The 22,999-nt window shown below is 43.0% G+C and overlaps 2 protein-coding genes across 4 annotated transcripts; one reads left to right on the top strand and one right to left on the bottom strand.

Annotated features, from left to right (window-relative positions):
* Nucleotides 1–4,737: 4,737 nt before the first annotated feature.
* Nucleotides 4,738–17,584, bottom strand: NSL1 (NSL1 component of MIS12 kinetochore complex). Of its 2 annotated transcripts, XM_052805384.1 has the most exons (6): nt 17,281–17,581; nt 16,937–17,021; nt 11,006–11,136; nt 8,404–8,458; nt 5,559–6,984; nt 4,738–4,950 (listed from the first exon to the last, which is right to left on the bottom strand). In XM_052805384.1, exons 1-5 carry the CDS (start codon nt 17,503–17,505, stop codon nt 6,968–6,970), a joined length of 513 nt encoding a protein of 170 aa, XP_052661344.1. In that variant the 5' UTR covers nt 17,506–17,581; the 3' UTR covers nt 4,738–4,950; nt 5,559–6,967. The 2 variants fall into 2 exon arrangements, with proteins under 2 accessions (XP_052661344.1, XP_052661345.1); XM_052805385.1 differs by lacking the exon at nt 8,404–8,458 and having other exon boundaries at nt 5,559–5,626; nt 17,281–17,584.
* Nucleotides 17,521–22,815, top strand: TATDN3 (TatD DNase domain containing 3). 2 transcript variants are annotated; one of them, XM_052805382.1, is made up of 10 exons: nt 17,521–17,650; nt 17,722–17,754; nt 17,852–17,925; nt 18,123–18,207; nt 18,868–18,930; nt 20,044–20,153; nt 20,559–20,614; nt 20,830–20,942; nt 22,158–22,235; nt 22,595–22,815. In XM_052805382.1, exons 1-10 carry the CDS (start codon nt 17,591–17,593, stop codon nt 22,736–22,738), a joined length of 816 nt encoding a protein of 271 aa, XP_052661342.1. In that variant the 5' UTR covers nt 17,521–17,590; the 3' UTR covers nt 22,739–22,815. The 2 variants fall into 2 exon arrangements, with proteins under 2 accessions (XP_052661342.1, XP_052661341.1); XM_052805381.1 differs by having other exon boundaries at nt 17,522–17,650; nt 22,155–22,235.
* Nucleotides 22,816–22,999: the final 184 nt, after the last annotated feature.

The raw sequence follows: 22,999 nt of genomic DNA, 5'->3' as shown, positions 1-22,999 counted from the left end.
TGGGCCCGGCGCCCCTCCGGGCGGCCCGACTCGTGCTTTCGCCTGCAGAAATAAGGGCCCGGCAGTTTCTCTTCTCCCCAGATTTCCTCCCGGCGGCAGGGCGGGGAGGCCCGGCTGTCCCCGGGAGCCGGCCCGGTCCCCCGCCCCCCGCCCGCCCGGCGCTCGGGGCCGGCTCCCGCCCGGCTGCTGCCGCCCGCCGCGCTTCTGCGACATCGGCTTTCGAAAGTGGCCTGAGCTCCGGCGAAGTGACAGCCGGCTCAGCCAGGGTTCACGGGCGTGAGGACACGGCACCGGTGCTGGGATAAAGCCATTTTCACTTTCGCTACTCGCCCTGTTCCTTTAAATAATAAGGAAATGCCACAGGCTTCTTGTAAAGGCGAAGCCGGGCAAGGACTGCTGAAAACACGGTTGCTGCAGACGAAAATCTCGGTTCGACTATTCTGTCGAAAGCATTTTGGCAGACTGAACAATGTTTATTTTACCCCTCCAAACGCTTTCCTTATATTTTAATTGAACCGTACCTTGGCCCTCTGCTCTGAGGGAAGGGCAGGTGTTTGCACCAACAGGTACTTCAACAACATCCTTGCTCTGCCGCAGATGCATTTGTATGTGGTAACTAACGTGCACTCCTGGCTGTGCTCGTCACAGGGGCCAACGGCAGGGCAGTCAGTCATAAAGCCCCAGGTATCTTAATAACTTGGATACTTCCCTGTTTTTCTGGCTTCCCCAGAAGTTTGAGTCATCCAGTTTAGATGAAGACGAGGTTACAAAGTTTACAAATTGAGTAAATATAGAATACCCTTTCCGGAAGATTTGGCTAACAGTTCGCACTGAAGGTGAGACAACCGCGCTGCCCAGGAGTCCAAGAGTCAAGCTGAAGTCTGCGTTCTGCCACAGCTTTCCTGGTAGGCTCTGGGACCATCAACATTACTGAAAAACCTGAGCATGGAGGTTTTTCTCCATGAAAAGCTTCTCCATGAAGCACTTCTCTCCAGCTGTTCCACCTCAAAGCAGCTTGCGTCTCCATCTTCCAGGCTACCCACACCTTTGCTTTTGCACTTTCTCAGAGCTCCTCTGACCCCAGAGGACCGAGTACCCGTGAGCCTTCCCCACCCTAACAGCCACAGGGACCCACAACTCAGATACACATCCTCACCAAAGCGCCCTCACCTCAGCCTGCGTCCCCAGAGCATGCTGGTCTCCCAAGCATCTTACAGGATGTTCCTAGCCCCCTGGTTTCTTTAAAAGCAGTCTTGCTTCTCCCTTCCTTCATCATCCAATTTGAACTGACCCTGCAGGAAGCTCTTGTGCTGTTCCAGGAGCAATGCTGCCGTTAATGGCAACTGCACAAGCAGGCTATCTAACAGCATCAAGTCCTGAGCAGCTTCCCAAGAATTTATTAGCACTGAATGAATATCTACTTCACTGAGTAACTCCCAGCAGCTTTAGAGTAAGGTTTCCAGGATCCCAGAAGTATGGGACAAGTCACGAGACAGTCCCCTTGAGCCTGAGTACAATCTGCTCTTGTTCAAAGTAGCAAAGGAAATGAAAAGTCAAAATTTGCTTGTGGGAACAAGTTTCTGCTTAGTATTAAAGCTATCTCTGGTACATCTGTAGAAATGCTTACACAGTAATTCCAGGTAACGCAGCAGTAAAGGCAGAGCATTTCTATGCAGGACAGAAAACAAGCCCAGAAAGCAGTCTAGTCAGCTGAGTTTACATTTTATAATGGCAGTTTATCAGTGATTTTTGTCTGCACTGAAGCAGCCTACACACATGCAGAGCTGTCACTGAACGCAGCTTAGCACAGCGTCACTCTTCTGAAGAGCGGCACGTTATTGGAACTGGGTTTCCGAGCACCAGCGTGCCCAAGCTTCCAAACAGACGTTGGTGTCCACATGAAGATTTCTGGAAGAGGAGCCTCCCTGCATGCTGTGTCTAATCCCCTTTGTTCAGAAACCACACACAGCAAAAGTGTGCACGGATACTGCTCCAATTTGCAAGTATTTCTTGGGTAGGGATGGCCCACCCTCATGAGTGATAAGGACATCGCTGAAAGTACATGCCAACAAACAGCAAGATATTCCATCTCACCCCAAAAAGCCAAGGAATTCAAACTCTGTTTGCAAATGTTCCCAAGCATCCATCACCATTGAGCTGTCTTACAAAATTCAAAAGCTATATAAAGAAAAACTACCAGACATTTCTTGATGCAACAGCAATTCACCCCAAGTTAAAAATAAATTTAGATGTTGTGACATTCCAGTAGAAGCCTGATTAGACACTTGTCTTGCACAACAGTGCTGATTTCTATGAAAAGTTAACTGAAGGACAAAAGGCTACTGGAATGTGAAAAAAATTAAGTATTTTACATATTTCTGCCAGTGGGAAGAACAGATCCCAGGCACGGCTAGTTGCAGATATCACTTGCTGTAGAAGTTTTTAATAATCATTTGAAAAACAGCTGAACATTCAAGTGTTGAGTTTAGCTCATCACAGAACTTGCATTTAAAGGGAGGTCCTCCAACACCTTCCATTGCCGCTTGGCCAAAAGTAGCCATCAGACATTCGTAAATTCATAGTTCATACGCTGCACTTGGAATCTTGATTGTTTTATCCTTCTTTACACTCTTTATTTGGCCAGCGCTTCCAGATGCATTTGTTTTCTTTTTCCACCCAGCTGCAGTTGCAACAACGGCCATGGAACAAGGCCCGACTGCCCTAGCTCAGGGCATCCATTCCCGCTTCCGTCAAATCCTGTGCAGACCAACTATCCTGCAATCTCTTAACACTAACACACACTGTAGGGTGAATTCATTAATTTGCTTATTAAGACGTAATCCACAGTGCTCTCCCCTCCTTATTTCTTAAGGTATTTGTCCTACCTTGGCCACTGTTGATGGGATCTCTTCAAAGAGACGTGCCTATTCCTAGCTATTTTCTGTACTTGCCTATCATTATTTGCAGAGAATAGCAGGGAATCTTCCTATTAACATAGAAAACGTTCAAATACTATGATGGTAGCCATGCAAAATCTCGCAGGGCTCATCTTAGTCTAGGAACACCCAGATTAAAGAGTATCTGTGGATCTTGGTGAAGAAAGCCATGATGGGGATTTTCAACATGGCACAGAGCACGCGTAATCAAAGCAGCTAGAACAGCAAGCCGCTGTGTGAAAAACTGTCCCAGTCACATGTTCCACAGCTTCGCAGCTCCAGTCCCTCTCACATCCTGTCCTCTCTTACATTAGATGCTTTGTAGCCCTGAGATTAATAACAGTTGTGAGTTCAAAGGCAGTAAATGGAACTACTTCAGTTACCCAAGCCAAAATTTAACACAGATGTCTTCTGAAGTACACTCACTGTTCAGTCACCATCTATTCCAGGATTAGAACTGACACCATTATCTGAAACTTTCATCTTCCTTAATTGATTTAATTTACTTTGTATAAAAACACACGTTTGTATATACAAGAGCAACGGGAAACAAATATTTACATATGATTAAATATACAACGTCTCAGTACAGATGCTCACCTTTACAAAATAAATGCTAAAATCTCTCACGTTTTCTTGAAAATTTTCCATCTCTTAGAATTAGGTTAGACCTATCTTCTTACCACAGTACATTTCATTAATAAAGCTTCTAAAACAACCCCTCTATTTACTGTGTGAGAAATAGGTTACATATTAGACATGAGTATTTACTGCAAGCACATGCAATCATAAACAAGAAAAAGTTATGAATGCTGAAGGCACAATGCTCAATTTAGTGCTACTGTGCAATTGTCTAGGTACTAATGTGTAAAGAAAAAAAAAAAGTAGGCTAGCTCAACTCAATACCATTTACTGGTAGCCTATACTGATCTTTAAAGTTTAGTCAAACATCACAAATGCATACATGACCTCAGTCAAGATCCTATAATGTGTAGAAATATCATCCAGGAAACCCCCTGACTGCATAATTGGATTACATGAAACGAAATACCAGATCGCAAGATGTGGATGCTCAAATCCTTGTTCAGAAGAGCACACTGCAAGTAAATACATACAATTACCAAAAATCCAAGTTTAAACAAACATGACTATAAATAAGCCCAGCTGACCTAAATTCAGGAAAGGTGGAATAGCAGGAACCAATGTCACATTTGTGTGTGGATTTTCTAAAAACTGTAACATCGTATCAAATCTGGTGTTTTCAGTATGCTCCAGTGTGAATTTCTTTTTAAATTTATTAAAAAAATAGCCATCCAACTCAGTAATAAATGAAGGTGCATTAGGAGAACTAGACATTCTCCAACCTCTTTAGAGACATGCTTAATGTAAATGAGCATTTAATAGTTTACTAAGACTGTCCATACACATAAAGTGTGTGCACAAATTCCGAGAAGCATGAGGACTCAAGCTAAATGCTGTAATGGGAGAGCAAAAAATGAGAGTTAATCAGCAAATACACTTGCTGGATATCGGATGCTACTGGTATGCGTAGGCTTTCAAATACCATCAGTGTGACAGTAAAAATAGAAATATTTAAAAGGATCAAAGACTAAATAATTAAGGAAGCTCCCATGTATAGCACTGAATTAGAGGGGAGACAAAGTTTTAAGGAAAAAGACTGAGCACACTGAGCAAGAGTACAACTCAGATTCCATCGAAATACTAAATGGGAAATTCATGTGCTGAGAGTAATCTTCCTCCGTCGAAGTGGGTAGCGTCTTCTTTCAGGTGAATCTGCAGCTTTTTTTTTTTTTAGCAAAACGTAAGCATTTTTACTGGTATCAGCATCTGTTGGTGTGACTTCTCCTGGTGATACGAAATTTTGGACATTATTTTCCTCCTTCGCCTTGCAACCAGCAAAGACTTCTTGCCGCAGCTTGCAGAGTTCCAAGGTTGGTTGCCAAGTTAACGCTTGGGAAAAACCTTCTGCTCTTTCTATTAGTGCTGGGAGAGACTGCAAAAACAAATCCAAGTATCTCAAGTTACGCGGGAAAAGTAATGGTTACAATGAATGAGATATGTTAATTAGATTCTGACAGGCACAAAAGCTTCAGTGTCTGCAGAGATGATCCTTAGGATGGCAGGTGAAGGTTGGGAACTCGGAGCTACCAGCCTAGCAGTGACCAGGGTCTGCACTCAGAGGCCATGCAAAGAGTTACCAAGTTTAAATGTTCCTTCATTACATCTCTAAGCTGAGTAAGTATCACAGGAACACCACAGTTCATGTCTAAGCTGGTACTGAAGTAACAAATGTCACATGCTATATGAAGTTGTACAGGTCTTCAAAAGATGTTTGACTTTTCAGATGCTGCAGGTTCTAAAATATCTGTTAAAAATATTTCCTATAGCCACAGGGTAACCTTCCTTACTACCATGTGAAGGGGAACGCTTTACAGATACAACTGCAGCAGTCCAAACCTAAATATGTACTAGCTTCAAAAGTACACACGCAAGCTTTTTTGTACAAAACTATAACCAAGATGAGTTAGAAATCCTGTTTTGTGACATTTTATCGGATCAAGAAAATAAAAAATATCCTCTTGGAGCACACAGAGATCTCACCTTCATTGCTCCACCGATCTGTTTGGATGCCATTTCTGTCACCTGCTTCAGATCTGCGATGTAAGCATCTACAGAAAAACAGAGCCCAAATAAACTTCTGAAACTTAACTCCCTCCCCCCAATACTTGCTATCGACTTCTTAGAAATCAGACAGAAAAGCAGCAGAGTCCCTGTATAAAACTTAAACCTACAACACATCTCTTTCATTATAGCAGAGGACAACAGTTTGTATGTTTTGTCTTACTATTATCACTCAAAATGTAGTAGTGTCTAGCAGTCTCAACTATAGCAAGCCACAAAGTTCTTCACTAGAAAACCTACAGCTTATACAAAACATGAGACACAAAGACAGTATTTGACATAAAGGAAGAGACCAATTAGAAAAAAAAAAAAGAAAAAATATCTGTTTTCAAACCTTTCAAGCTCATATTACATTTGATAAAAATGCACAAAAGAAGGGGAATAAACACAACTGTGGAGAAAATGAGATGAAGGAAATCCATTTTAAGGAGGGGAAAAAATCATCTTACTGTAAAAGCTGACTTGTTGGAACTGTAAAGGCTACATTTTTCTCCCAGCTTAACTTAGCAAGCATTAACAGCAAGAATGACAAAGAACCAAGCATAAACAACATGAACTGCATTAATTCTGCTGGGTTAATAAGAAAAGAAAGAAAAAGAAGCTTTCAGGAACACTGAGGCAGACAGCAGGTGCAGAATACTGGGGGGAAAAGGTATATATTTGATTGCAGTAGCGATATGATAAGATCATCAACACAATATACATTTTTAATGATTAATTTACAAGCAATAATAATTCTTTACTCAGGAGTTAAACTCTTCAAGTTATTATAAAACTGTTTTGCATGTTCTCCACCATTATTCTGTCCGCAGTGCTATGCCATCAACAAAACTTAAAATCAGCAGATAAGCAAGCGTGCTCCTAGGAATGAAGCAGCCTCACCTCCACTACTATTATTTTTCTGTAAGGTTTCACCAGTGCCTGCAGTAGGATACATGGTGCACACACCCCTGAACCCTTTCAGGGTTAAACACAGCATTCTGCTTTGAAGTCAATCTCATTAGTGCTACTGAAAATAATTTAGGTCAATCACTATATTCTAGCACAGGGTGACAGTGACCTCCTGCTGAAACGTAGTAAGCAGCAAGAGATGGTGTTTTGTTAAATTGTCTGACCACATGCCCAATGTGCTGATCAGACATGGTTTAGGAATGCATGATCCATGTGTGGACATGGATGCTAAAATGCACCATCATTCAGAGTTTGGAAGGAAAACCAGTCCAACAGCAGCCTCTTTAAACACACCACAGAAGTCTACGAATGGACATTCTCTAAAATAAGGATATGTCCTGTCCATAATGAAGCATTCTTACAGTAGATTATTGGGATTAGAAGACTGGTGACCCTATGAAATGGCAAGGAAGGAGTTAAGTAAAAGTAAAAATAATTACTTGGATTATTCCAGTTATACAGAAAGACTGACACACAGTTAAATGAAATTTGCCTGCAGGAGTTCAGCTTGACATGGACAGCATTATATTCCTCAGTGTTCAAGGCTTTCCAAAACATAGGGAAATGAAAAAAGGAAACGAAAGGTATTGAGTAATCTAAACATTTTTGGTTTCTGGCCACTGTACTTGCTAAACTGGGATACATAAACTTCCCAAACACTACATAATACTAAAATTCAGCACAAACTCTATGCTATCTTAGCTAGGACTTTGCTGTTAGCAAACCTAAAAAGGCAATACCATGGTGCAAGCTGTTACTAACTTACAAGATGTAGTTAATTCACATCAAAAAAGCATAGATCTGGACACTAGAAACCAAAAGAAACCCAGATATGAAGTGACACTCTTTACTGCTCCTGTTAGCTGCTTTGCTGCACAGGCTAGCATTTCTGGAAGCAATGTCTCCTGTTTACAAAGAGGAAACGATGCCTAGAGTGAAGTCAGATCAGCAGGGTGAAAACTGGAAGATTAAGCTCAGCTTCTCAAACTTTAACACCACTGCTTGTTACACCAGCTTTACATCATGTGCAGTAATCCACAGTGAGGGTTCTGTAACCACGCTTTTCAACTTAGAACAGCATTGGTAAATTCTGTCATTTTTCAATACTTAAGAACAGGCAAGACAAAACTTTCAATATCTTAAGGCCAGCCTCAAGAAACCACATCCCAATCACCAACTGCAAAATACACCACCTTGTTCCAAAGAGTTTGTATAAGGCATCTTTCAAAAGCATGTAGCGAACTTACGACGTTGTTTGCGGTTTTGTTTCTTTATCAACCCTCACAAATGACACAGGCAGGGTAAAATTTGATGCCTACTTTGCAAGTTAGGAGAATCAACACTGCCATCACTGAGTACTACACAACTGCTTTCAATTCCCTGAAGAAACTCACTGATTAGGAAGAGAGACTGAAGCATTTCTAGTATTCATGTAAAAGGAACACAAGAATGGTCGGAGTATAATGTCAGTGATCCATCTAGTTCCCCATCTGGCCTCCACCAGTAATGAAGGAAAGTAAGAAAATCTGTTGAGGGTAGCTCTGTGACAATTTCTACCCAATACCCACACAGCGGCCAGCTTTTTCCTTTAAGTACAGTGCCTAACAGCAGACAGCACTTAGAAGAGAAAGGGGGACAACAAACCCATGCAGCAATACATTCAGTTATGACAAACTTCCAGCTATTTTAGTTAATTATTTACACAGTCAATAATTTTAAACCAGTTTAAAGAAAGCTTCTTAAACATTTACAGCTAGCCAGTAAGGTAGGCAGTGTTTCCTCAGTACAGTTGCCCTCCCCGTGAATTCTTTACCTTGAGAAGGCTGTGATCTTATCTCTTCTGGTGTTACAAAAGGCTGGTAGAGCTTCTGCATATTCAAAAAAAGAAAAATTCTGAAATACCCTCTTGGTTTAATAGATATCTAATGTACACACAGCAGTCAGAACAACGGAGGAAGGCTAGTACAAGGAGATGGTGGTGGAATGATTTAGATAAAGAATGTATTAGGGGTACAGTTTATAGATACTCAGTTACTGGCAATAGTGTTCTGGTTAACACAGTTAAGTTCACTGCAAACACACCTCCAAAATCCACTTTAGTTTGCAGAATTCTAATTATTAAAGCATGAGAACTAAACTGAAATCCAGGCATTTTGGAAGAAGCATTGCCACCTGCTGCACAACTGAGGAAAAAGAGCAGCTCTGGCTTCTAAGGAGCCATTCACAAAAACCAGTACGCTTTCACAGAGGAGCAAACTCCAACAAAGGGTACATTAAGACAAAAAACTAAGAAAAAGAAAACTATTTAAATGACTACATTCTAGCCCTGCTATTACTTATGCATGAATAAGAACACTCTCCTTCACAGACCAGGTTCTCTGGCTCTTTAGTCCTACTGGGAGTCTTGTGACTTGACGTCAATTAATTGTGACATGAAGCTAACTAATAATAAATACAACTAATATTTAGCTATATTAAAGGTGGAATTAGAAGTAACTACTGGGGAAGAAGGAAACAAAGCAAAGACATGGGAACATAAGTTATATCATCTGCAAGTTAGTATTTTTCTCCACTTCAGGAGCTATCCCTCAACCTTCTTCAACAAAAAACAAGTAGGAGGAAAGTTAATTATTCCTCCCTGTAGTTTTACCAGAGCAAATTTTTCACAGTTCACACATCTTCTTAGCAAGTTTACAGTAGCAGCTCCAAGCAGAAGAACAAACACTGCTGACATTATCCTCAAACATAACAGCACGTATTGACGGAAAACCTACAAGATGATCTCTTGCTTTGGCAATTACAGGGGGATCACCACACTAAATGAGTGGTTCTCTCCAGATAAACTGCAGTTAATTACCAAGTCTTCATAACGGCTCTTTATGCCTCAGAAAACATGCATCACTGGAGTAGCTAGGGTCAAAATAGAACATAAAAATTCCTCAACCAGAGAAACGACTACTACCTTTGCAGAAGTAGCCAGGAGAGGAAAAAAAGCCACTGTATTTACAGAGATAAACTAAAAACTTTCTGTATTTTGCAGACATTTTAATTAAAATAATCATCTTCTTGTGGTGGTGTAAAATTTGAAGAGGTCAGCAACAGAAAAAAGGTAGCATGAGAGGCATTCTAAATAACTAATCCACTTTGGGACTCAGGTAGAACATAGTTTTCCTTTTGCAGAAAGATTAAAAGGTCTCGTTAAATCTTGGTGTTATGCAATAGCATATTTTATTTTAATTTTTTTTTTGTTTGTTTTACATACGTGATATATTGAAAAAACAGAGAAATCACAAAAGGCAATATATGTTAGAAAATATCTCAGATTTAAGGCAAATATATACCCATGCACTTTTACTTACTGTAAATTGTCTAGGCTTGGCTAACCTAGAGAGTGACCTACTTTTGTCAATTTTAGACCTCACAAATGAAATGTAGGCTCTTAAGCAACTTTCTAAAAAAAAAAATCTCTGTCTTCTTTAGTATAGAATCATAGAATAGCTGAAGTTGGAAAGGGCCTCTAAAGATGGTCTAATTCAACCCCCTACTGAAAGCAGGGCCAATCACATCAGGTTGCTCAGAGCCTCATCCAGTCAGGTTTTGAACATCTCCAAGGATGGAGACTCCACAGTCTCGCTGGGCCACCTGTGCCAGTGTTTGACTACCCTCACAGTCCTTTTTTATTTCTATATTTAAATGGTTAAATGGAATTTCCTGCATTTCCATTTGTGCTCATTGCCTCTTGTCCTTATTTATTTCCATAGAAAATTGACTCCTAATTAATCAGCAGGTAAGCAAAAGGCAGGCCTAATGTAACTGTAGGAAAGAAATTTAGCAACCAAGGACATGACTGGGTTGTTTAATGCCAGTCATTACCTTACACTCAGTGTCAAAAACCAGAGAAATTACTGCACCTGTTCATTAATCCACATTACTTCCCCCCCCCCCCCCCCCCCTTTCTTTACTGAAAGTACTTACTCAACGTAGTCATTAGCTCAACAAAAGTGCTTAGGAAAACACAGACATCTTTTTAGAAGTCATACACTGCACATGATAATATCTCTATGTATCATAACATTTAGTACTTCAACCAGCCTTCAGCCAAGGATTTCAGAAACCCGGATTTGACAAGATAAATAGAAGTATACTGGCTTGTAAATCGTGAGTCATCAGGCTGAAGCAATCTGCTTAAGTAACTTGCTGAACTGTGCCACAGGCCCAATTTACTCATAGTCACACCACTTTGTAGTAACCCTCAGTGTATTAATTTGTTCTTCAGTGAAAAGAATATGACGAAGAATCAAAAGCAACTACAGGAAGGAGCTTAAAGGTCAACATTTGATGATTTATTTCTTCAAGGAACATGTGGTCAGCAGCTACTATATGCAAAAGTTTTCTGAAAATCTTACGTTACTCACCAACAACTCTTGCTCTGCTTTCATGGTTTGGATAGCATGCATCAGTATCTTTTTAGGCCACTGCTTACGCTTTTTTGTTGTCTCTACTATTAGCTCATCAAATTGATCTTCAAGAATTTTGATATTGGAACCTAAAAATCACAAACACACAAAGTTATTGTAGGAATACTACAATTTGTTTTTTAATTTGAGACAAAGTTATAAGGAAAAAGACAGCTTTAGATCTGAAATAAGAAATCATGTGTGATTATCAATGAAGAGAAAGATATCTGTCTCAGATCTCCTTGTAAAGTGATATAGAAATTGGAGCACAACTTGATGTTGCCCAGTTACTTTTGAAGCAAGGGAGCCGGTGAGAACGGGGGGGACAGGGAACGTTCTGGGAAAAAAAACAAAAATGTATTTTTCTCTATGCACTCTGAATCTATAATCTCACAAAGAAATGCTTACCTTTCAAGCAAGAAAAATGGTTTATCTGTGTAATTTATAAGCATTAAACAAACACCAACTGTCCAAACAGTAATTTGAAGACTAACTGATTTTATATCATATAGAGCACAGATACGCCGTTTACTTTTAAAATCCATCTATGAATTTTTGACAATATACGATGCCACCTTAATGAAACATCGTTCCCAGAAATACTCTGCATCCTGAGGACATCTGTAATTACTAGTGACATGGAGTTTGCAAAAAAACCCCACAAAACCAAAAAACCCCCATGTTTTCTCTCAACATCTGAGGCCCGAGAGACTGTATCTGGTAGGAGCTAACTTTCACAGCTTGCTTTTCTAATTGTAAGATTAGACTAAATACCTAGAACATATTTTCAGCTCTCGACTGAAGTGTTTTGACTACTGCTACCCTAATACAGGTACTCAGCTTCTTCAAGATTGCAATTAAACTTAACAATTTTGAAAGCTTAATATAGTATTTTAAAACTGGTTTCAAAATTTAGTAAATGCCTGTACTGTCTTGACATCACACACCATCATTACAAACTAAAAATTGAGAGTTATAGAAGTAAAAAAAATTAACCACTCAAATTTATATCCTAACTGTGTGTAACTGAAAGGTAATGCATATTTCTATATTCTTCCATCTGCACACTCCTATAATTTTTCTCCCCTGGTGGAGATTTGAAACGTTGACAACAGTCTTGCTTTTTTTTTTTTTTAAATTTAATTTTGCAAACTCCTTAGCATTTAAATTCACTGTCGCCACTAACATCTTGAGCACAACTTGCAAGCCATGCAGCGTTTTCAATCTAGCGGTAAAGAATGGATTTTGAGCACCCTCTCTTGGTCAATCTGTGCAGAATCAGGTGATTGTAAACCTCAGAAAGGCAAAATAAAGGTTTTAAACAAAACCAGCCCACAAACTTGTTTGTTTTAGGATCACCATGAAATCATTTAAGCATAGAGGGGAAAGACTTGAGCCACTGGTCAATGTAAACACTGAAGGCAGAAAATGCCAGCTCACTGGTGATTCAAACTGGATCAGAGATACGCAAATGACAAAATTTATGTCAAATTAAAAAGCACAATACAGTCCTTACACCTGCTTTATGGCAGCTGGAGGAAGATGACAGTATCTCAGCTGGCATAAGTTAGACTTGTACAGACAAAGGCTAATTTACTGAAAATAACATCCAACCGGACAAAGTTTTCCTGTTAAGAAAAATCCTCTTACGAATTTTTGCACTAACTAGAATTAGTTAAGTGAGCCTGAATCAGTTCAGCATTTTGCATCGCGAGACCAGTGCATTTTTTACTTTGTAGTCAAAGGAGTTGGAGTTTTATCATTCTGGAACTACAACTGCAGAAGCTGCCTGACTGAAAAACAGTTCAAGGAGCTCTTTCTCTATAGGCAGTTCAATATATCTGTATTTTCGGCTTTGTGCAACTGTAAAAAGCATCAAGTTACAGGCAAAGAACACCTAACGCTAACACAGATGAGCAAATGAATCGTACTGAAATTTTCTTCGGACACCAGACTACCAAGAATCTCCACTACTATTATTCAAAAGACAATAATTATAAAAATATTGTATATATTACATAAAATATATGACTATATAGCAATAATTATAAACATTTACTTAATTTGTATATTAGATAGTAGCAACAGACATACTACTGGCGTCTCTTGCTAGGAAGAGATCTTGGCCAATGTCCCTAGCACAAAATCACTCAGTCTGGAAGGGCCCTCAGGAGGTCGCTCCTGACTCAAGCCTCCTGCTCACAGCAGGGTCAGCACCCAGTTCAAACCAGGTTGCTCAGGGCTTTCATCCAGTTGGTTCTTGGAAGCCTCCAGTGCTGGAGACTGCACAAGGTCTCTGGGCAACCTTTTCCAATGTTCAGTTATGCTAATAGTGAATTATTACTTCCTTACATCAAGTCAGAACGACTCTGTGTAATTTATGACCCTTGCCTCTGTGCACCTCAATATATAGCCTGGCTCCATATTCTCACTAACCTCCTCGTAGGTACTGGAAGGCTGGTTCGTCTTCTTTGGGCTAAACAAGCCCGGTTCCTTCAGTCTCAACTCACAGGGCAAGTGCTCCAGTCCCCTGGCTGTCTTGGCAGCCTCTGATGAACTAACTCCAGTTTATCAGCAATCTACCTATACTAGGGAGTCCAAAACCAAGTGCAAGTGCACTACTCCGGATGTGCTCTAGTAAGTGCACAGTAAAGGCAAATAATCACTTCCTTGGATTTACTGACTACACTCTTGCTAACAAAGTATACTAGGCTGGCTCAGGGTTAGCCCGCCAGGACCCCCACGTCCTTTTCATCCTGTACCCCTGCAGGGGGTTACCCCTTCCCAGATTTAGGACTTTGCTTTTTGTCCTTGTTGAATTTCATGAGATTCCCACAGATGCGTTTCCCCAGCCTGTTTATGTTCCCCTGAATGGGCCTGCCCTTGAGCATATTCACTGCACGCCACCCTGGTTGATGTCAGCTGCAAATTGGGTGAAGGCACCTTCCATCTCCTCCTCCAGGTCACAGATAAAGACATTAAACAGAACGGGTCCCAGAACAGACACCTGAGGAACTCTGCTTGTAATAAGCCCTGAGGTAAAAGTATGAACCATTAAACACTACCCTCTGAACTCAATGATCCAGCCAGGATTCTCACCTCCCTAGACCATAACATAGAATCATAGAATCATTTTGGTTGGAAAAGACCTTCAAGATCATCAAGTCCAACCATTAACCATGCCCCCTAAACCATGCCCTGGAGTACCCTATCCACTCGCTTTTTGAATACCCCCAGGGATGGTGACTCAACCACTTCCCTGGGCAGCCCATTCCAATGTTTGACAACCCTCTCAGTAAAAAAATTTTTCCTAATATCTAACCTAAATCTCCCTTGCCTCAACTTGAGGCCATTTCCTCTTGTCCTATCTCCAGACACCTGACAGAAGAGACCAACACCCACCTCACTACAACCCCCTTTCAGGTAGTTGTAGAGAGCGATAACGTCTCCCCTCAGCCTCCTCTTCTCTAGACTGAACAACCCCAGATCCCTCAGCCGCTCCTCATAAGACTTGTGCTTAAGGCCCCTCACCAACTTGGTTGCCCTTCTCTGGACACGCTCAAGCAGCTCAATGTCTTTCCTGTAGTGAGGGGCTCAAAACTGAACACAGTACTCGAGGTGCGGCCTCACCAGTGCCGAGTACAGGGGAACAACCACCTCCCTGTTCCTGCTGGCCACACTGTTCCTGATACAGGCCAGGATGCGATTGGCCTTCTTGGCCACCTGGGCACACTGCTGGCTCATATTCAGCCGGCTGTCAACCAGCACGCCCAGGTCTTTCTCTGCCAGGCAGCTTTCCAGCCACTCTTCCCCAAGCCTGTAGCGCTGCATGGGGTTGCCGTGACCGAAGTGCAGGGCCCGGCACTTGGCCGTGTTAAACTTCATACAATTGGCCTCAGCCCATCTATCCAGCCTGTCCAGATCTCTTTGTACAGCCTCCCTACCCTCAAGCAGATCGACCCTGCCTCCCAACTTGGTGTCGTCTGCAAACTTGCTGAGGGTGCACTCAATCCCCTCATCCGAATCATCAATAAAGATATTAAACAAACAGGGCCCAACACTGAGCCCTGGGGAACACCACTCGTGACCCGCCGCCAACTGGATTTCACCCCATTCACCACGACCCTCTGGGCTCGGCCATCCAGCCAGTTTTTCACCCAGTGAATAGTGCACTTATCCAGGCCACAAGACGCCAGCTTCTCCAGGAGTATGCCATGAGAGACAGTATCAAAGGCCTTGCTGAAGTCTAGGAAAATAACATCGACAGCCTTTCCCTCATCCACTAGGCGGGTCACCTGGTCATAGAAGGAGATCAGGTTGGTCAAGCAGGACCTGCCTTTCGTAAACCCATGCTGACTGGGCCTGATCCCCCTCTTATCCTGGAGCTGCCGTGTGAGTGCTCTCAAGACAAACCGTTCCATAATCTTTCCCGGTACCGAGGTCAGGCTGACAGGCCTGTAGTTCCCCGGATCCTCCCTCCGACCCTTCTTATAAATGGGAGTCACATTGGCAAGCCTCCAGTCCTCTGGGACCTCCCCTGTTGACCAGGAACGCTGATAGATGATAGAGAGTGGCTTGGCAAGGACCTCAGCCAGTTCCCTCAGTACTCTTGGATGGATCCCATCAGGTCCCATAGATTTGTGAGTGTCCAGATGGCGTAACAGGTCCCTAACTAATTCCTCCTGGATTAAGGGGGGTATGTTATGCTCTTCATCCTTACCTTCCAGCTCATGAGGTGGAGTACCCTGAGGATGACTGGACTCACTATTAAAGACTGAGGCAAAGAAGGCATTAAGTACCTCGGCCTTTTCCTCATCACTGGTTGCTACGTTCCCTTCTGTATCCATTAAACATCCTAGCTTGGATGCTCTGGGAGGCTGTGTCACTGAGTACTGGAGCAATTCCAATCGAAGAACACCAAGAGGGTTGGCATCCAGAGTACATGATGTATGAGAAGCAGCTGAGGGAGCTGTGTTTGCTCAGCCTGAAGAAGAGAAGTCTAGGGGGTAATTTAACTGCTACCCTCAGCTACCTAAAGAGTGTCCTAAAAGACAGAGGCAGGATCTTCTCAGGGGTGTGCAGCAAAAGGATGAGAGGCAACAGATACATTACAGTAAATGAAATTCCAATAGGGCACAGGAAAGAAAATTTTCACCATGAGGGCAGTCAAACACAGAAACTCACTGCCCGGGGGGAGGGGAAGCCTCTGGACTTGGATCCTGTTGCTGTGTTCTAGCCTTAAAAATAGATCACCTTACCCTATTCCACGAAATGTTGTACACTCCCTTTATGCTGACAAGAGAAGCTGATGAAATAGAACACACTCTGTCCTAACCTCCTGAATGAAAAATCTTGCTTTGAAATCCTGACTTTCTAAAAGCTTGCTGTAGACTTTCCAGCGAGACAGCTGCCATTAAACTTAAACATTTATTCTTCCCACGTTAATATCAGATACTTTGGGAGTCTCTAACCTACTCTTCTCTAGTAGTCAAAAGCAGATAGATACTTTAAGTTAGGGAGGCACCACACTAGTGATCGCTGGAACTTGTGCCTCAAGATCTATAAAGATCTTGACAGAAGTGTTAAACAAGCAACAGTCCTTCAGATAAAGCACTTTCCCCTTCCCTTTTCTCTTGGATACAGGTCCCTACACATCTTGGTTACCTTTGTTTTCGTTTATGCACACTGCTCTGCGAGAATCGTGCTCCTGCAGTGCAGCACTTCAGATCTTCACATGGGCACATCTGAGTTGGGGTTTGACCTTACCTGCCCCATGAACATCCTCACTGCCACAGCTAGCTGGGGGGGAAAACTGCCCGATTAAAAATACCACATGCAGAAACCAAAACAAAACTACCCAGCAGGAAATGAATGGAAACCAGAGCATACCGCTCTGCAGCTCGGAGTCATCCGACGTCTCCTCCCAGGGCTGCCCATTAACGGTAACGTTCTCCTGCACCGCTGTTTCGAAGTTCTGCAAGGCACGGAAGAGCTTGAGAAGCCATCCTTTGGGCACAGGTACCCCACATCTGCGGCTAAAAAGGCCCCTCCGGCCTCACCGCCCTGCGCGGGTTGGCCACCTCGGGGGAAGCAGCTACATAAACCCGCTAACCTACGGGCTGATGCCGTGGGGCGCCTCAGCTTTGTGCCGGGCCCCTGGCAGGAGTGGGCACAAGCGCCCAGAGACGGGACCCAGTAGCGCCGGGCCTCCCCGCTCACCCCCTCAGCCTCACCCAGAGCGCGTCTCCCGCGGCGGCGGGTCCGCCCGGCTGCCCCTGGGCCAGGGCCCGCACGAAGGGCGCGCAGAGCGCCATCACCTCGCCCAGGCCGCGCCGCGAGCCGCACCGCACCCGCGGGTCCCGCCGGGCGGCGGCGGCGGCGGCGGTCGGGCTGGGCGGCGGCCCCGCGCCCGCCTCCCCCGGCGGCGGCAACAACGGCGGCGCCGGGCCGGCCGCCATTTCCCGCCTCGGACGCAAGGAAAATGCCGGCCCGGAAGCGGAACCCGCGGCCTCCTCGCCTCTTCCACTCAGCCCCGGGGGCGGTATGGCGGCGGCGGGGCCGGTGGACTGTCACTGCCATCTCGCTGCGCCCTGCTTCCAGACGGTGAGGCGCGGAGGGGTGGGGGGGCGGCGGTGGCGCGGCCCCGGCGCTGAGGCGGCGTGTGTCTCTTGCAGGACGTGGCGGCCGTGGTGCGGGCGGCGGAACAGGTGAGGCGGCCGGTAGCGACCCTCTCCCCGCTCTTCCCCGGCCCCGCTGCCCGGCCCGGCCCGGCCTCAGCGGGGCGGGGGTTTCTCTCTGCCGCAGGCCCCGGTGTCGGCGCTGGTGGTGGTGTCGGAGCAGGCGGGGGAGTTCCGGAGCGTCGTGGCGCTGTCGGAGAGGTGCGAGGCCGGCGGGGGTCTCGGCGCCCACCCGTGTCCCGGCCGCGGGGTCCGCGCCTTGGCGGGAGCGGCTGGCGGCGTGGGAGCTGACGGGGGACTCCCTGCCCTCTTCCTTGGTCAGGCCGGCCATTTTTTTTTTACTTTAAACTTGCTTTCTCTGTGGTCTCTCGCGCTACTGATGCCTATTCCGTGCCCAGATTCCCAGGGTTTGTTTTGCCGTGCCTGGGAGTTCACCCGGTTCAAGAGGTTTCGCCAGAGGAGCAGCGCAGTGTTACTTTGAAGGTAATACACGGGCGAGTTAGATTAGCGCAGCTATAAAATACTGCTGGGACTGCTCAGGGCAGATGGCGGGATGCTCTGGTCTGCCTGATTTAACTTCAGATCTGCCCACTGATTTTTCTGTGCTTCTGTAATACAGAAGACCCAGCGGACCAAATCCCAGGGTCTCTTAGCACATCCCTTTGTCCGTGTTAGTCCTAAAGCAGAATTGTTCACTGGAGTCGTTTGGCCGTATTACTGCAGTGAAACACTTCTAAAAATCCCTAGTGGATGCTTTGCTTACAGTGAACAGCATGCGTGTGTGTTTGCAGATGTCCCTTTGTTAGCGTGGGAAGTGGAAGGCGACCATTTGTGCCCTTAGCCTGAAAAACTTGGAAAGCTGTCTGCACCCATTTAATGTTATTAGCCTTTTTATGGGCCTTGTTTTAATTACCTCTTATGCTCCTGTGGAAAGATAACTTGAAATGAAGGGTCATTAAGTAAAGAAGGGAAATCCTGCAGGTTTCTAAAAACTGTCTGACTGCACAACTCACAGTAACAGCAAGTTTTAAGGTATAGAATTTAAGAACAATGAAGGAAACTCCAATTTAATCATAATGCTGAGTTCATACCCCTTCCATCTTGTAAGGGCAGCGAGGGTTCATCTTTAATTTGTTCTTGCAGGATCTGGATGCTGCATTGCCACTTATAGAACTCTACAAAGATAAATTGGTGGGGATTGGCGAAGTAAGTAGAATTCTGTAACTTGTTTACATGTCTATGGCTTTGGCAGCATCTGTCACCAGAATTACAAAAACTTAGTGAATACGTGGTTTTGTGTATGCAATAAGTATTGCTATCAGTCTGAACAAGTGCTAAGTCTGATTTGTAATTCTCTTAATGTGCTTTCCTTCATAGATTTGCCTGATTCCTTCTTTTCCTTCATTATCATTATTAGGAGATAGATGGCATTTATGCCAGTGGATTTAGTAGGAAGATTGCATAATTATGCTATATTGTCTTATACCCAAATGTCTTTTGACCTATTCTCTGGCACAGTTAAGTGTTGAGTCACGTTGTTATCCTCATTCAGATCCTTTCTGCTTTCTTCCCTGACAAAGTTAGGCTAAGCTATGATTTCAGTACGCCTCACTGACTTGTACAGTCCTTTTTTCTTGTGATCCCTCATCTGTCTGTCTCCATGTGTTGTTTCCTGTCTTACATTTCTTCATAAACCATGGAAGCTTGGAAGCTTTAGGGTAGAGTCTGGGTCTTTTGTGTCTAGGTACCAGAGCGACTTATGGCTAGTTCTGCACTGGCTGCAGAAAAAGCAGTGATTGGCAGAGCTTTGTAGCTAAACTTGCCATGTTGTACTTGTGCTGTATATCAAAGACTTTGGTTAGTGTAACTGTGAAAGGGGCTGCTTCGACAAACATTAAATTTTGCCTGAACATGTTTAAATCAAAAAAGTATAGAATTAATGGGTAATTTTTGCTAGAGATAGGACTAAAGCTACAGGTTCAGGTCAGAAATTTTACTTGTATTGGAGATCCAGATTTGAGATTTAGTCTGAACTAATATTCAATAGAATATAAAACCCCAGTTACAGATGAAAATGTTAAATACAATTGTTAGTAACTATCTGCCCACAAATGCTTTCATAGTTGAAAAGCTTATGGTTCAGAATGGATTCCTTTCTGAGTTAAGCTACAGTTGAGCTCATTTTAATTGCAGTCTCTAGTGTATATATTTTGAAATGCCTTGCAGTTTTGAAGCATTTTTTTGCCTTTATGTATAGTATTGTGGTTTAGTCAAGCGTTAGGTCTGTAAAATTTTTTCACTTCTCTTCTTGTACTGTAGGTTGGACTAGATTTCACTCCCAGATTTGCCAGCACGGATGAACAGAAGGAAGGACAAAGACAGGTTTTGATCAAGCAGATTGAGTTAGCGAGAAGACTGGATTTGCCTTTGTAGGTTTTGTTTATACTAGTAGGAGAATTTGCCAGATCTCAGTAACATGTGGAAATATTTCCCAGGATTTATAGTTACTAAGACCCCACAGAACTTTTCTTAGATGGATTAAACTGGCATTAGTATCCTGTCAGTCTCCGGTTTGAGATTTAATTACAGACTTTTCCGTATGTTTGCATTTCAATACAGTGGTCTTCTGTGTCCTCTCCTTGCTATGTTGTTGCTATATCTTTACTGTAGGTAAAATGATTCATATATATGTTTCTAGCTTTTTCTCCTGATAAAAGGTGTAATACAGATTAATTATTTTCATCCCAAGCTGCTGTTTAGTTCATTTGTGTTTACAGAAAAAAAAAAAGTATTTTGCTGATTTTCTTAATGCTGGGCCTCTCCTTTCTGTGCAGAAATGTTCATTCCCGCTCAGCTGGAAGACCAACCATTAATCTCTTAAAGGAACAAGGTATGTTTTTAATGCATTTTCTCTGTCATGTCTTTTGTCAGCAGAATTCCTTCAGTTGTGCCATGTCCTCACTTCAGTTTGTGTACATGAAACTTGGAAGGAATAGTGCAGAGATTCTGTATTTATTCTTTATGGGACCAAGGTGCCATTGGAAGCTGACATCACAGACCTACTGTAAACACTGCTAATGATTTGGTTTGCTTCTTTTCTCTGAGGTGCTACAAAGGTGTTGCTCCATGCGTTTGATGGGAAGCCATCTGTAGCGATGGAAGGGGTGAAAGCTGGATATTTCTTCTCCATTCCTCCTTCCATTATAAGGAGTGAACAGGTAATGTTTAAAGGGGTTTGCTGCTTCTTGGTGCTTTGGGATTGCAGGTAGTAGCTGACAGCTTATCATGATGGCAAACATGACTGTTTTCACTGTGCAGCTCAAGAATATGCTTGTTTTTTAAGTCTGTACAGTTTGAAGTGGGACGAGCAGTACTCGTCAGATGACAGCAACCATACACACTTCACAGTAGAAGTTTCAGTTGCTTATAGCATTGCATGTTTTTACTTTGGCTGAATTTCTGCCTGGGGCTTTTGCCTTAGCCAAAATTTCCCCCCAAAAGTCTAGCTAAAACAGTTCAGCTATTCCTGAGAAACAAAGGTTAAGAAAATAGGCGGTTTTTTCGCATTTTAATGTGGTTTCTGGTGAAGTCTTCTTTGGAAGCTTCTGTCACTGTACTGTTTTAGAGTAGGGACATGACATGTAGAAAAGGACTAGTTTCTGTCTCAGTGCTATGGCACTTTCTGTTGAAAAGCAAATCTGCTCAATTTGGCTAAGTCACAGACCTTTGAAAAATTGAGATTATCACAAGGTGTACCCAGCAAAGCAGCAGCTAAATTCCTTAAAGACAGCATTGATGAGGTTCAGCCCTTCGTTTGGTGAGGCTGCTCTTTTAATTTCTACTCTGGGCTGCTGCAAGCTATGCTGAGTTCTTATTTTGGGGTAGCAGTTTGTTTCCATCCTGCACCATCATCACTTTCTGTGATAAGCTCAGGAAATGTAAGATGGGAAAAGGCATGATTCAAGTGGAGGGGGTGTGAGGGATGGATATAGATGGGAATGAGGTTAGGAACTTGGAGAAAGGAAAGCAAACTGGGGTTGAGTGGTAAAAGCAGAGATGGGAAAAAGGTACACAAATATATATATACACAAATATATACAGAAAAATAGCAAATGAAAATTGCATTGGCAACTCTAAATATAGGGTATTTTGTGTAATATAACTACATGATTTAATAAATAACAATGGATTCAATGTTTAGGTAATAGTACTTCAGATACGTAAAAACAAGGATAATCCTAATTTGAAGGGACTTCTTGGGCAGCTCCTGGTATTCTTGCTTCCATTCTGAAATGTTGATAAAATGCAGACAGTGGCACCAAAGTCTTTTGACATTGCTTTTAAATGCAGAGGATATCCTCCCTTCATATGTTTTTTTCCCACAGGTCTAAGTGGATAAAGTGTTTAATAGCTGTCTTATTTTCTTCAAGAAGCAGAAGCTTGTGAAGCTGTTACCTCTGGAAAGTATGTGCTTGGAAACTGACTCTCCGGCTCTGGGGCCTGAAAAACAGGTAAATGATGGGGAGGAGGAACTTCTATGTGCATATATCCAAACCCACACCTTATGGAGGTCAGTTACTGGCACGGGAGAGTGAAGTAGTATAAGCATAGGTACAAGGGATGAAAGAGGTTGCCAAGTGAAAATTTTGAGATGAACAAGGCAGTGTTCCTGAGGCTGGGAAAGGAGAAGAAACTCCAGGAATGGGCAAAGGGGAAAATAATCCAATAAGAATAGATACATGTAATTTCTCTGGCACACAGGGCACAATGTGACTGAAATTGTGTCAGGAAGTACCGAATCTGAAACACGTGTGGTCTGTAGGGATCTGTAATTTGGTCTGGTTTTTTTTGTTTGTTTGTTTGTTTTCAGGTGAGAAATGAACCAAAAAATATTTACATTGCTGCAGAATATATTGCCAAAATTAAAGGAATTCCAGTTGAAGAAGTTATAGAAGTGACTACACAGAATGCACTGAAAGTATTCCCCAAGCTTCGGAACTTCCTTCGGATATAGATTCAGAAACTGAAATATGATATTGCAGAAACTATTATTTATGATGTAATTAAGACCAATGTGCATCTTGTCTTAAAGTGGAGTTTTGCTGTTGCAAAGTTCAGGAAGTGAGCAGAGTGTTATATAGATGCATAGGATGAATATAGGGAATTTCTCAAAGGCCTTTGGTATGCACCATTGTCATCTCTTGGATGTGATAAAGACAGGTTGTTCATTTGCATCTTTCAAGTCTGTGAACAAATACTTTGTAAAGAAGAGCAC

Source organism: Harpia harpyja, chromosome 13 (genome assembly GCF_026419915.1).
Source record: "Harpia harpyja isolate bHarHar1 chromosome 13, bHarHar1 primary haplotype, whole genome shotgun sequence".
NCBI classification, from domain to species: domain Eukaryota; kingdom Metazoa; phylum Chordata; class Aves; order Accipitriformes; family Accipitridae; genus Harpia; species Harpia harpyja.
This window is presented reverse-complemented; position numbering and strand designations above follow the sequence as displayed.